At 48.5% G+C, this 13,339-nt stretch overlaps 1 protein-coding gene across 1 annotated transcript in view; it reads right to left on the reverse strand.

Moving 5' to 3' along the window:
• GABBR2 (gamma-aminobutyric acid type B receptor subunit 2) overlaps positions 1-13,339 on the reverse strand; it is a 347,631-nt gene that overhangs the window by 65,701 nt on the left and 268,591 nt on the right. The window contains exon 11 of the mRNA XM_060609214.3: positions 10,881-11,013. Within this exon, the coding sequence (XP_060465197.1) occupies positions 10,881-11,013 (133 nt within the window). The remainder of the gene's footprint in view (positions 1-10,880; positions 11,014-13,339) is intronic.

Consider the following 13,339-nt stretch of genomic DNA (forward strand, 5'->3'; position numbering starts at 1 on the left):
CCCTGCCCAGCCCTCTTTCCCCCATGTCATGCTCCTCCTGCCTTTCCTGACTCAAAGCTGGCTCATCCAAACCCAGAAGTCAGCTGTCAAAGGGACAGGACACATCTAAGGGTAGCTGCCAGCCCGAGAACACTCTCCTGGGAGATCTTTACACACTTTTCATACTGATGGGTTCGCAGGACCATTAAAACCAATGGCCTCCAAGTGTTTCGACCATGTTATCCTATCAGAAAAACAATCTGCAACATGAACATAAATGCAGTGTGGAAATTTACCAAAGGATGGTAGGAGATGAAATCATATCATTTGATTTTTATGTGGCTGACAAAGATCTCTTATTTTGGGTAGAAGTGTCACTCCAACGTGCTTTGCATTATTATAGTTGCTTTGACTTATGGGTTCTCTGAAGTAATCATTTTGGGGTGATTTGTCTATTTTGGAAGACTCAGCTCATTAAGACCCAATAATACAATTTAGTTAAAACCTGATAATAACAGTCTAACCTGGCATCTGAAAATGGCAACATGTTGCCATAAGTGGGAAGTGAAGAATGGCTGAGGGGGCCTGGGCAGGAAAGGGTTAACAGAACAGGCCTGAGACCATCTTTAGAAAGTCCTGGTGGCAAGGTAGGCTCTCCACTGGCCTGTCTGGGACCTTGGATGTGGGGACGGTTCCCACCATCCCCTCAATGATAAGAGGTGACTCTTTGCCTGAGCTGTTTGCGCACACACCGTGGTTTCCTGCACACCTGCTTTCCTTCCAGGAGCCTGGAATTTTGGTATGTGCTAAGCCGGTGCCAACTAAAAATTCCAGGAACAGTCTCTAGTCAGCCTCCCCGGGAGATGGCTTTTCACATGTGTTGCCACCATCCATTGCTTGGGAATTAAGCGTGTCCTGTGTGATCCACTGGGAGAGGATCCTGGAAGCTTACACCTGGTTTCCCTCAGACTTTGCCCCATGTGTCTTTACCTTTTGCTGATTCTGCTCTATATTCTTTCTCTGTAATAAATCACTGCTGTGAGTACAACCATATGCTGACTACTTCTAGTGAATCACTGAACTGGGGGTTGTCCTGGGGACCTTGGCACAATGGCCCATTGCTGTCTGGCATAATGGATTGATCAACCACGCTGTTCTCTGGAGAGTTCCTGCATCAGATTCTCGGACACACCTGCCACACCGGGACTCCAGGGCCAGTCCAAGTGTTAAACCTTAGGAAGGCTGAATTTCTTTCGTATTTTTCTATATAAAAAACAAAGATAAATAAAAGCTGTACTCTTCTGCAAGACAATCCCAGTGGGTCACCTTGCACCCTGTGGTGTTCATATCTGATTTAAAGACAGCTCTTCAGACCACGATGAAATAATGCTGGAAGAAAGAGTCTGAAAGCAAGACAGTGGGACCCCCACCATCAGAGCTGCCCTTCCCAGGCTGGGAGAGGCCTCTGCAAAAGGGATGTGATTTCTCTCTCCATTCCTCCACCATCTCTTTAAGAGGGAAATGGACCCTTGGGTTCAGACCTGGACCCTCCTTGCCTCTAAGGTTCTCCCTGGGTTAGTATCTCCACTCTCAGGCTTCAACCACTTTTTCTGTGCTGACACGTCTCTTGTGTCTTCCCCAGCTTCTGAGCTCCAGACCTGCATAGGCCACTGTCACCGGAGACTTAGGTGACACCTAGCTGTGCATAAAACTTCACACTGCACAACCAGAGCTGAGTCCATCGGTTCCATTTCCTTCCAACTCCGGGAGTGATGCCACTATCCACACTATCCACTGTCACCCAGTTAGGGACCCCGAAGTCCCCCTGGGGAATCCTCCCCACCTTCACTCTCCTATTCAGACGCTAAGCCCAGCTTCTGTCTCACTTTCCACCCAGACTTTCTACCCTCCTTGCCTCTTGCCCATCCATCCAACCCTGCACCCTCTCCCACCCCCGGCCCGCAGTACTGTTCTCCAACGCAAATCTAAGCAAGTCTCCTAGGTTTAAACCCTTGCCGCCCCACTGAAGCTCAGGTCTTAGCAGGGTGTGACCCCACCACCCCACACCTTTCCTGCCACCCCCCCCGGGGCACTCTGCATGCAAGTAATTCCTCACTACTTGAACATTCCTCCCCCCACCCCGAAACTGCTCTGGCTCCTGCACCAGCTACGTCCTCTATCCAGAATGCCATTCCTCTCTCTGATCTCCTTCACAAATTCTTATTTTCTGTCCTCCGAAATCCAAACTCATGAGCCACCTTCTCTGAGAAGTTCTTCCAGACCTTGCAGGGAGATCACAGCTGCCTCCTCTTTGAGACTGGCGCCCTCACACACGTTTCTGCTGTGCTGGTCACACTGAAATGCGGTCTATCTGATTATCTGTCTGCCTCTCCAAACAGGATAGTGCTACTGGGGGAGACGGCCTACAATGCTCACCTTTAAATCTCTGGAGCTAGCGCTGGGTGGGGTGCAGGTGATCAGGCTGGATGTGCCAGCTTAGGAGGTAATGAGCTCTCTGTCACCAGAAATGTGCCTGAGCCAAGCACACAAAAGGAAGACCAGAGAGGGAACTGGAGCATTTGAAGGCAAAAAAGGCTGAGTTCATGGCATCCGTGGTCCCTTCTACCCCAAATATTCTGTGAGGTAGTGAGATCCCCCATCATTCCACATATTCAAGTAGAAATTGGCAGACCCCCAGCCAGAACACTGTAGGGTCATCTCCTGCACTGAGGCATTTCCTGCACTTCCTTGATGATGCTTCCAAGTATCTCCCTTCTGTGTGTCTCTATGATGCCAAATAAACCAGAAGGTTCTGAGGGGCTCTAAGGGTTCTGTTTCCAATATGTCACTTCTAATACAAGTCTCTACTGATTCATCCACACAAGACAAATAGCTACTTCACTTTTTCTCCCAAAGCCTTAAACATATTTACTTTTGTGCCATTAAGGTCTTTCTTTTCTCCCCTCAGCCATAAAGTACCCCCCGCCCTCCACCCACTCCCCTGCACACTGCCTTGAACACAGACGTCCATGAGGCAGGGAAAACTTGAGGCAGGTGATACCCGTATCAGTCTCAACTATGAAAAAGGGAAAAAACAATCAGCCACATCTCCAAATGGAAAGAAAAATCTCTGCCCAGAACAATTCTGCTCAGCTGCTTGTTCAATTGATTTCGGGAAGGCCCACCCGGCAGAGGAAGGGCTTTTGTCGCTCTTTGGGGGAACCAGCGTGCAAATGGACACACAGCCTCTCTTGCAGGTCTGTTCTGACACAGCACTGGGGCTGCTGTGCTCTAGGCCTCCTGTCACTACAGAGGCATGTGGGCTCCGGGCCGGGAAGTCACATAGAGGAGGAGCTCTGGTGTGGCTGGTTGGACGCTGAGGGGCAAGCCGCCTTCCTGTTTTCCAGAAACATTCCAAAAAAGGGCCTTTTGTTTCATTCTGATCGTTAACCCAGGCAACCAATAGTGAGATGGCAGGGAGAGAAGACTCAGACTGTCCAAAAGCAAGACCCAAGCCTCCGTTATGGACATCTTCCTGGGGCAAGGGGTGGTGGAGAGATTTGGTGTGTGTCCTGAGGCAATAAGCCTCTGAGGAGCATGCTCCAAACATTATTCCAGAAGCCCCTGTCTTGCCCAGGGTCCTGTGAGCAAGATCGGAATAGGAATTGCCCTCTGGGATTTGGAATACAGCAAAGCCTTTTGGAGGGGGGTATGATTCTGGGGGCCATGGGAGATGGTGGGCGCAAACGGGGTACTCTGGGACCAGGGGAGGCATCTTAGGAGCCCTGGGGCAAATCAGAGAAAGGACTCCCTTTTGGGAGGAGGAATTTCTGAGAGGCACCCGCTCGGGGCCCTGTTTGAAAGAACTCCCTCCTGAAGGCCCTCCCAGCTAGAGAAGTGAGCAGATCACAGGATGAAATCCAGCTCCCACTGCCCCTGATGCCGATATCCTTGTACAGTGCACAGAATGTACAGCTGCATTTGGAGGCCCTGGCTCGGGCAACAGAGCACAGAGTGAGGGAAGAGGCCTTCCTTCCCCTTCCCTCCAGGACCCCAGCAGGTGCCTCGGCTGCCAGAAGTTAGTGTATTTTCTGGATGTGCGATGTTTTCGAGATGGGTGGTGGCAGCATGGGGTGTGGGTGTGTGCCGGGTGGGGCCCCTCCTGCATCTCTAGGGGCTGAGGATGCAAATGAGTAGATGCTGGGCCAAGACAGGAAGGGAGAATAGATGCACCATAGTGATTGCAGCTGCTATGAAATTTGTAGGCAAGTAAGAGGCATCCTTTAGGACTTCCAAAAATTCTGAGGGCTCCCCTATCTAAAGTCTTCCCTGATTTGTCCCTTCGCTTTTGGACCTCACTCCCTCCTGTAGGCCTGTCTCCATCAGGGCATACAACATCCTGAATGGTAGTTGTCTGTTTACCTACATCTTCCCGTCTATGCTGTCAGCTCCCTAAGGGCAGTGGTCTATGCAGCCAGCCCTGTGCCTGCAGGCCCTGGCACAAGTAGGTGCCTGGGAAATGTTGTCATGTAAATGAATGACTTATAGGACAAGGTGTGTGGGATAGGAGCACAGCATCTGCCCATCATTTGCTGGAGAGTCTGGGGAGCCTCTGGTGCCCTTCTTAGCCACCTTTGCAAAGCCAGAGGGAGCCCTTCATAACTGAAGGCCTTGGATGGCCCAGGACAGAGCAGCTGGGGTGGGGAGGTCACTGCCCTAAGAGGGGAGCTGCAGCCTCTCCAAGACTCTGGGTGGCTCCAAAAGGCATTGTCAGCTCAGCTCCAGTCCCTGTGGCTGCCTCTCTCTGCCGACCTGAACCTGCCAGGCAAGGCCGCCATCAGACACTCTGGGCATCCCCTGGCCCGGCCGTCCGGCCGCCTTCTGAAATCACAAAGCACGCTACCATGGCCAGACACAAAAGCACAGGATCACAGGCTGAAACAGCCCCCAACCACATTATTACACTGGGTTATCTCTCAAATGCTTCAAAAAGAAATCCTCAGGGCACCTGGGTGGCTGAGTTGGTTAAATGACTGACTCTTCATTTCAGCTCAGGTCATAACCTTACGAGTTCGTGAGATTGAGCCCTGCACTGGGAGCCAGCTTCAGATTCTCTCTCTCCCTCTCTCTGCCCCTGCCCCTGCTCATGCCCTCTCTCTTCTCAAAATAAATAAATAAATAAACAAAAAAAAATCCTCAAGCGAAAGCTATCACTGATGTTTATGGCATCTTCACTGAAAACATCACTCATTCTTCCTAGACTTGAATTTACTGGGAGGCCAGGTGGATGTTCCTAGGTAGCCTTTGTCTTTTGAGTCAGAGTCAGAAAATCCTAGTATCCCAGGAGGGCTAGAAGATGACCCCTGAATCCAGTGCCTGGGCCCCAACCACCTCAACCCTTCCCAGCTGCTGCCCATCCTGAGATCATTCATACACCTCTCATGAGCAGAGTGTGGATGGCTAAGAGCACGTTTCAGGACCCAGAATCCAACCCTGCCTCCCCGTGATGGGGCTGCTCTGCTTCCAGGGATTCCAGCAGTGGCGGGGGGAACCCCTTTTCTCCCCTAACTGATGCTCAAGGTACAAGGTTTCTGGTGTTTCCATTTCTCTTCACACCTAGAGACAAACAAAAAAAATAAAGCAGGGTTCTAAACTTAACCTTTGTACTCTAGGTGTGGCCTGGGAGTTTGTTAGAGATGGGGCATTTCAGGTGCACCCCAGACCTACTGAGCCAGAATCTGCATTCACCGAGATCCCCAGGTGATTCATGCACATTATCTGTGCAGGTAGAAGACAGGCTGGTGGTTACCCTTGAGGGGGGTATGGACTGGAAGAGGATGCTAGAGATGGTCTGTTTCTTGATCAGGATGCTGGATGCACAGCTGAGTGTGGTTTGTGAAAATTCATTGAGCTACACACTTGTGCGTGTGTGTGTGTATGTGTGTGTATACTTTAATAAAAAGTTGGGAAAAAAAGGAATCAGGATTGTCAGCAAGTGGAGGGAGATCTACAGCTAAGCCATGCTCCTCTGAGCTGCCACGAGAGTGGCCCTGGGCTGAACCAGCTTCCCCTAGCTCTCGTGTCACATTCCAATGTCTGGGGACTCAGGGACTCATGTCGGAGAGCCCTGAGTCCCCACCTGCGTCATTCTTACCTTCCTTACCCATTCTTTGTTCTTCCCAGCCGGCCCCGCCCGAGGCCCCTTCCAGCACTCAGGGCGTCAGAAGTGCAGCAGCTTGGTTTTGACTTAGGTGGCAAGTCTGTCCCCGCTCCAGTTTTAGCAAAGCGAGGTCACATAAGGCCAGAAGTTGTCACGGACGTAACCTACATCCAACTGACCAGCACCAACACCAGTTTTCCAGCCTCTTCTTCAACCCAAGTTCACCCAGCTTTATCAGTGTCTCTCTTAGCCATGTCCGTGGGGGAACACAATTATCCGGACATACTCCCATCATTCACTTACTGACTCATTCTTTAAAAAAAATTTTTTTTTAATGTTTATTTATTTTTGAGAGAGAGCTTGAGCAAGGGAAGGAGGGCAGAGAGAGAGAGGGAGACATAGAATTTGAAACAGGTTCCAGGCTCTGAGCTGTCTGCACACAGCCCAATGCGGGGCTCGAACTCACAAACTGTGAGATCTGAAGTCAGGCACTTAACCGACTGAGCCACCCAGGTGTCCCCCACTCACTCACTCACTCATTCTTAATGAAAACGGCTAACATATATTGAATCCTATTGTGAGGCAGGCACTAAATGCTTTGTAGACACTATGCCATCTAATCCTCACAACCCTATTATTATGCCCATTATACGGAGGAGGAGTAAACTAAAGTTCAGAGATATTAAGTAACTTAAGGTCCCACAGCTGGGAAATGGTGTAGCTGGGATTTGAACACAAGCAGTCTGTAATTCTCCTATATGCTAGGTACTCTGAAATACTTGGGGATGTATCAAAAATGAATGAAGAGATCTACAAAAAACACTGAATTGTACACCTCAACAGGGTAAATTTTATGGTATGTGAAGGATATCCCAAGGTTTAAAAATCTGAATGGACAAATTTTGGGTTGGGATAAATGTTGACCACATCCCTAAGAATTTGATGGACCTGCTTCTCTGGTATGAACCAGCTAGCAACAAATATATATATATTTCTCAAAAAGATATATATTTTTTCTTTTATATATGTATATATATAATATATAAGTATATAAATAAATATATATTTATATTAAATAAATATATAAATTTATATATAAATATATAATTAAAATATATTTTTTTATAAATAAATAAATAAATATAAATATAAAAAAAATATATATATATATATTTCTTAAAAAGAACAAAATGCCTCAGACATCTCTGTAGTCCAACAAAGCTAGTTCCAAACTTCAGTCCTGCCACCTAGCCAGGTACAGCAGACTTTCAGTTTTCTGTCTGGTTAGGCAGAGACAATGAACCTCACCTCGTCAGGAGGTTGAGGGGATATGAAGGGATGTCTGCAGGTGGCCGCAAGCTGGGCCTGGTGAATCACAGAGGATAGTACTGAGTTTCGTGAGGGCTCAGGCCTGGGGGGGGCTAACATGGCATTGCTGGCAATGCTTGAAAGCCCCAGAAACTGTTGAGACCTTTGTTGCATCTAAGCCCGCCTGGGCCTCATCCTCACTGCAGAGCCCCTTCTCACCCCTCCACGCTCATGTGGAGTTTCTGCCTAGGATTCCACAAGGAAGAAAAATGCCGTTTCTCTTCCCCACCCACCTTGCTCCCTCTCTGGGTTGCCAGGGGCTGGGATTCCTGAGCCAGGTCAGCGAGTTAAGTTTGGAGTCGGCCCTCCCACCCCCCCTGGCACCAGGGCTCTGGCCCAGGCCCAGCACTGTCCTCGTAGGCAGCTCCCTGCCCACAGGGGCCACGTTGCTATGGTGATTCCACTACCCACACAGTGTCCAGGGAGACTGCACAGTGTAGCTGGAGCTGTTTGTAAGACTTGCTGAAACCAGGCTGGGAAGATTCCCGAAAGGGTCAGAGGGAGCGGGGGATGGGAACTAAGTGTAGCTGTTTCCCTAGCAGTAGTTGTGTGTGTGTGTGTGTGTCCACACGCACATGCAAGGAGTACATGCTCACACATGTAGCCACCTCCCTCCCTCCCATAATGGCCTTTCTGAGCAGAGGCACAGCCCCCAGAGAGGCAGAATCTCATGACTGTCATAGGTTTCTTCCTGAGGTGGTGTTCATGGTTTATCATTGTGTTCAGTTTCCATCTTGAAAACGGAAAGAAAAAAGGGTGGCATTCATACAGCAGCAGGACTGACCGAACTGTGACTTCAACTACTCCCCACCTGAAGCGGCTTCATGTTCTACCTTGTCGCTTGTCCTATAAAAACTTCCTGCAGAACACAGAGCAGGATACCGGGAAATGGTAACGGTGACGGGGAGAAAGCTGCCTACCTCCTGTCCCCCTCGTTCCAGGCGCCTCACCGGAACCATCGCATTTAGCCCACACTACCATCCCGCAGGGGGATTTGTTACTCTCATTTTACATGAAACTGAGGCTCAGAGAGGCTAAGTCACTGGCCTCAGCCAGGGGCCAGTAAGAGTAGGCGGTGGGACTCACACCCGGGCTGTTCAAGATCTGTGCTCACTGCACCAGACGGCCCTGATTCTACCTCCTTCCTGCTCGATGTGGGTTTACCGGTGGGCAGGCTGTCAGGCCCAGAGAGAACAGAATCCGAGGCACCAAGTGAAATAAAGAGCCACAACCCCTCTGGAATAGCAGGTGGGGCACAACCCGAATTGCACTCACTGGGGACTGGTATTTAGGCTCTAAATTCAAGCTTTCAGTTCCCCTTCCTGAGTGATATTGGGAATTATTAAATAGATGACCCCAGTCCTAACCCATGTACACATTTGTTCTGACCCAATTCAGTCCAGAGTAGTTAATCTATGCCTCTTCCCCACAGTCATGAATGTGGGCTCCCCTCTGCAGAGCCTCTGAAACAGCCCTGACTGCAAATAAATGAATCCTCAGGGATGGTGAGAATGGGGGCCTAACATCTCCCGAGCCCTCGTGTTCGGAGCTAATGCTGATTTGTAAAGCGCTTTATGATTTATTCATACCGCCTCGCCAGGCTTCCCAGGACAGCCTTCCCCTCACACAAATGAGCGCGACTCCCAGAACAGAATGTCAGGCTTCATTAAAAGAAAAAAAAACCCGGTGTGGGGGATGTCCCTTTTTCTTCTTTTTTTTTTTTTTTGCTCCCAAGCTTGCGTCACCTGGTGTTTGTAGGATTCAGGTCAAATTCCAGAGAGCACCTGTGCAGTAACAGCCTTTGGCCCCTGACCAGGGAGGGTATAAGATGTCAGGAGCGTCTTTCTGGGAAGAAGGGGCTCTCTCTGCACAGGATGCAGTCTTGACAGTCCAGGGTGTGGGTGCTGGCCTGCAGCATGTGGAAGAGATCCCGCACCTGCTGCCGGTTTGCAATCCAGAACTGTGCAGGAGTGGACGATGCCGAGACCTTAGAGCCACAAGTCCCATCCAAAAGAGACTGCTGTGCAAAAAAGGGCCTACATTGCTCTTAACACCTTAACAGAAAACTGAAGAGTTGCTTTTCGATTAATCTGGCCAACACTGATCGTTTGGCCATCGCTTCTAGCTCTGGTCCTCCAGGCTGGGAATTGGATGAATTATTGCATTTGGGACAATACAGAGACCCAAATTGCTAACCCAGTTTCGAGAGATCACAGTAGTCAAAGTCCAGAAATAAATCCCAACTGCTCATTCTCATTTTACAAAATGAGCCAATGACATTTTCAACTGAGAGTTACTTCTACACAGTTGTTAGCTGCTAACGGGTAAACTCTTTTAGAAAAAAAAAAAAGACCAACAACAACAAAGAGGCAGTGAATATTTAAAACACGGTAATTAATTTTCAAAATAAGATTTCTAAAATTGACTAAATAAATTACCCTGTCTTGGGCTTCCTTAAGTATATGCATTCTCAGTGAGGGTGATATAGTTCCCAAGGGGCAACCATTGGTTCTTAAATGTGAAAATACTACTCTTTCATGCATGAACTATAGATATACATACAGTACATAAACAAACATACAGTATATCTTTGGTATTAAATTTTCATGAGGAGATAATTAGAAAAAAAGTTTAAAAAGGCTTCATAGGGGAGCAATAAGGGGAAAAAGGGATTGAGAAACACTGCTTAAATAGAGAATAATGGCTCTGGGGCACCTGCGTGGCTCGGTCGGTTAAGCGTCCGACTTCGGCTCAGGCCATGATCTTGCGGTTCACAAGTTCGAGCCCCGCGTCTGACTCTGTGCAGACAGCTCAGAGCCTGGAGCCTGCTTCAGGTTCTGTCTCCCCCTCTCCCTGCCCCTCCCCAACTCGTACTCTGTCTCTCTCTCTCTCAAAAATAAATAAAACATTTTTAAAAAATTAAAAAAAGAAAATAATGGCTCTTTTTCTATATGACTCAAAGTCATGCACATAGACAGACATACAGACATCTCTTCATATCTGTAATGGTTGAGATAGATGGGGAGATCTGTTCCTTCATAAGTGGCTCTAACCCTGACCCCAGGTATCGATCCTTTTCTGGTTGGTAGTTTTCCTCCCTCATTTTACAGGCTACCCAGCCATTCCTCGAGGGCTGTTTTCTAGCAGTGGCCTGTTAAGTCCATGATCTTAATGTTGCAGGCAATACTGATGTCCCTTCCAGTCTGAAAGCAACGACATACTGCCCTGTTGAACTACAGAAATGGCTGAATGAGTTGTCTTTTGCCTGTTCACGTATTTCCATTCATTTCTGGGTTTGGATCTGTGTTTTTTGAGGATGGAAAACCAAGAAAACCTTATATCCTGTACCATCGGAACACGCAGAATGACTTACAGTGCAAAGTGTTTCGAAGGTCTTTTCAGACACAAAGGATCCATCAAGGCCAAAGAGAAATATCGATGCATAGGAGAGCATCCCTCCGAGGATAATGAGGTTGTTCATATATGGACTCGACATCTTTATCAGCCTGCCAAGAGAGACAATACAGTTAACAGAACTGTTAATGTGGTTATTCCTCCAGCAAACACTTCCTGGATGCCTACTACGTGTATATTGCTGCCAAGGCTAAAGGACAGAGAAACGTAAGCCCAGGCTTCCTCCACGCCCCCCGCCCCCCAAGCCTGTGCCAGCTACTAAGGGCCGCTTTGCCCTCACTAAAGGACCCCGGAAGCTATCCGATTCTAGTCATGGAGTTTTCCTCGGTCAAGTTCACCTATCACTTCTCTAGGGTCAGCTTGTAGGTTTTTTTTAGGCTGGGGCTAGGAAGATAGGGTGCATCTAGAGAATTCTACATTCTAGTTCAGCAGCCTTAAGGGAGGAGGGAGATGAGGGTGAGAAGGCCACACTCCCCTCCCCCTTGCGGAGGGGGCCAGGCCTGGGAGGTCTACAGGTGAGTGTTCGGGGCTGCTCAGGAAGTGTGGTCACCAGGTGGTATACGAGTATTCACTTTGGCTGCCTGGAGCTCGCACAGTCTTGTGCACAAAGAGGGTCACACACATGGATGGGAACACCTCCTCTAGTCATCAGGTGATAAAAATGGACAGTGCATGGGGCTCCTGGGTGGCTCAGTCGGTTGAGCATCCAACTTCGGCTCAGGTCATGATCTCCCGGTTCGTGAGTTCAACCCATGTGTCGGGCTCTGTGCTGACAGCTCGGAGCCTGGAGTCTGCCTGCTTCAGATTCTGTGTCTCCTTCTCTCTCTGCCACTCTCCTGCGCACACTCTGTCAATCTCTCTCTCTCTCAAAAATCAATAAACGTTAAAAAAAATTTTTTTAAATGGACAGTGGCGTCCCCATTCCCACCCCCACCCCTATCTTCACCAGGCTGCGGTTGGGGGCATTCTTTATATTCCCAAACTCTACATGCTTGTCTCTCACCTCTTTCAGGAATCCTGCTTTGGCTCCCAGCTGTCCAGCAAGCCAGGCCCGGGTTAGACCATCAGTTGGCTGGAATCCACCCTGAGTAGTGCCTGGCTAACCCTGCACAATCCACTCAGTATGTCCTGTGTTTTCAGGTGCCCCCATGGTCCAGGCACTCTTTTGCAGATTGGAATCATAGTCAGTTCCCTCAACAGTTTCTTTTGTACTCTGCCATTCTGTTAATGCTTTCACATTTTAAAAATGTGTGTCAAAGTGGGAGAGAGATAAAAAGCCTGGTGTGAATTATGGATCACACACGACTTCTGAGCTGGGATCACTGGGTGGGGCCACCCTACACTCGGCCTGCGGAGTCACCTCATGGGTAAGACGAGACCACAGATCTCACTGCCCAAGGCATGTATGTGTGAAGCTGACACGAGACTGGATTCCTGGAGGTCCTTTTGCAAACCACAAACTGCTAAGACCCCTTCCTCCTTAGTACCACAGGAAGTGGGGGAAGGGAGAGGCCAGGAGTTGGGCAGGTTCCCTGGAGGAAAAGGACCTTAGCAAATAGGCAGCATTTAGGAAGATAAAAGTGAGGGGAGCTTGGAACTACTGTGACATTTATTTTTATCTCTTTCAGATTTTTTAATCTGCAAAGCCAGTCAAAAAATTCACATAGACGCCAGCCTCCTGGAAAGAGTAATAGTAATTTTCCACAGGAGGCCAAAAGAATTGGTAAAGAATTAAAGGAGTTTAGTCTTATGATAGGGGCAGCTTGCTGTTAAGATGGGTATTTTGGAAACTTGTAGAAAGGGAATCTAATATTAACTAATTAATATTAACTAATATTAACTTAAACCTGATTATGTGCCCAGGCCTTGTGCCAAATGCTAATTCATATGGTCATCAGTTAGGCGGAACTTTCTTCAATTTTTTGTGGTGGTATATGGGTTATTGGTGATATAGAAAATAAAACAACGGGTGGGTAAAAATCTTTTCATTCTTTAGGAAATAGATTTGACCCAATCGAACCCCAAAACAACAAAATCTAGAGCTTTCAAGCTCCTCCTTTGCAAGCAAGGAGGGAAAAAACAAAACAAAACAAAAAACAAAACCCCCTGTTCTCTGCAGAATCAGGCTTGTTCCTGGCAGCCCAGAACGTCACACAGTGTGGCTTCTGGGCTCCAGAGCATTGAAGCTGTGCCCCGGGGGATCCCTGCTCTGAGCCCCCGCCCAGTGACTTCCCAACAACACGGAGAGCTGGGTACAGGGATTTGCTATGGAAACCACAGAAGCTGGCTGTGCTTGGTAAACCACTTGGGTGCTGGCCTGTTCTACCCACGACTGACCAGAATAACTCAGACAGTGAGCTGCTCTCCTTCAGAAAGTGAAGAGCACGCGTGGTGGAAAAGAAATCAAAGGGGCGCCTG

The sequence above is a fragment of the Panthera onca genome, chromosome D4 (assembly GCF_046562875.1).
Source record: "Panthera onca isolate mPanOnc1 chromosome D4, mPanOnc1 haplotype 2, whole genome shotgun sequence".
Taxonomy (NCBI): domain Eukaryota; kingdom Metazoa; phylum Chordata; class Mammalia; order Carnivora; family Felidae; genus Panthera; species Panthera onca.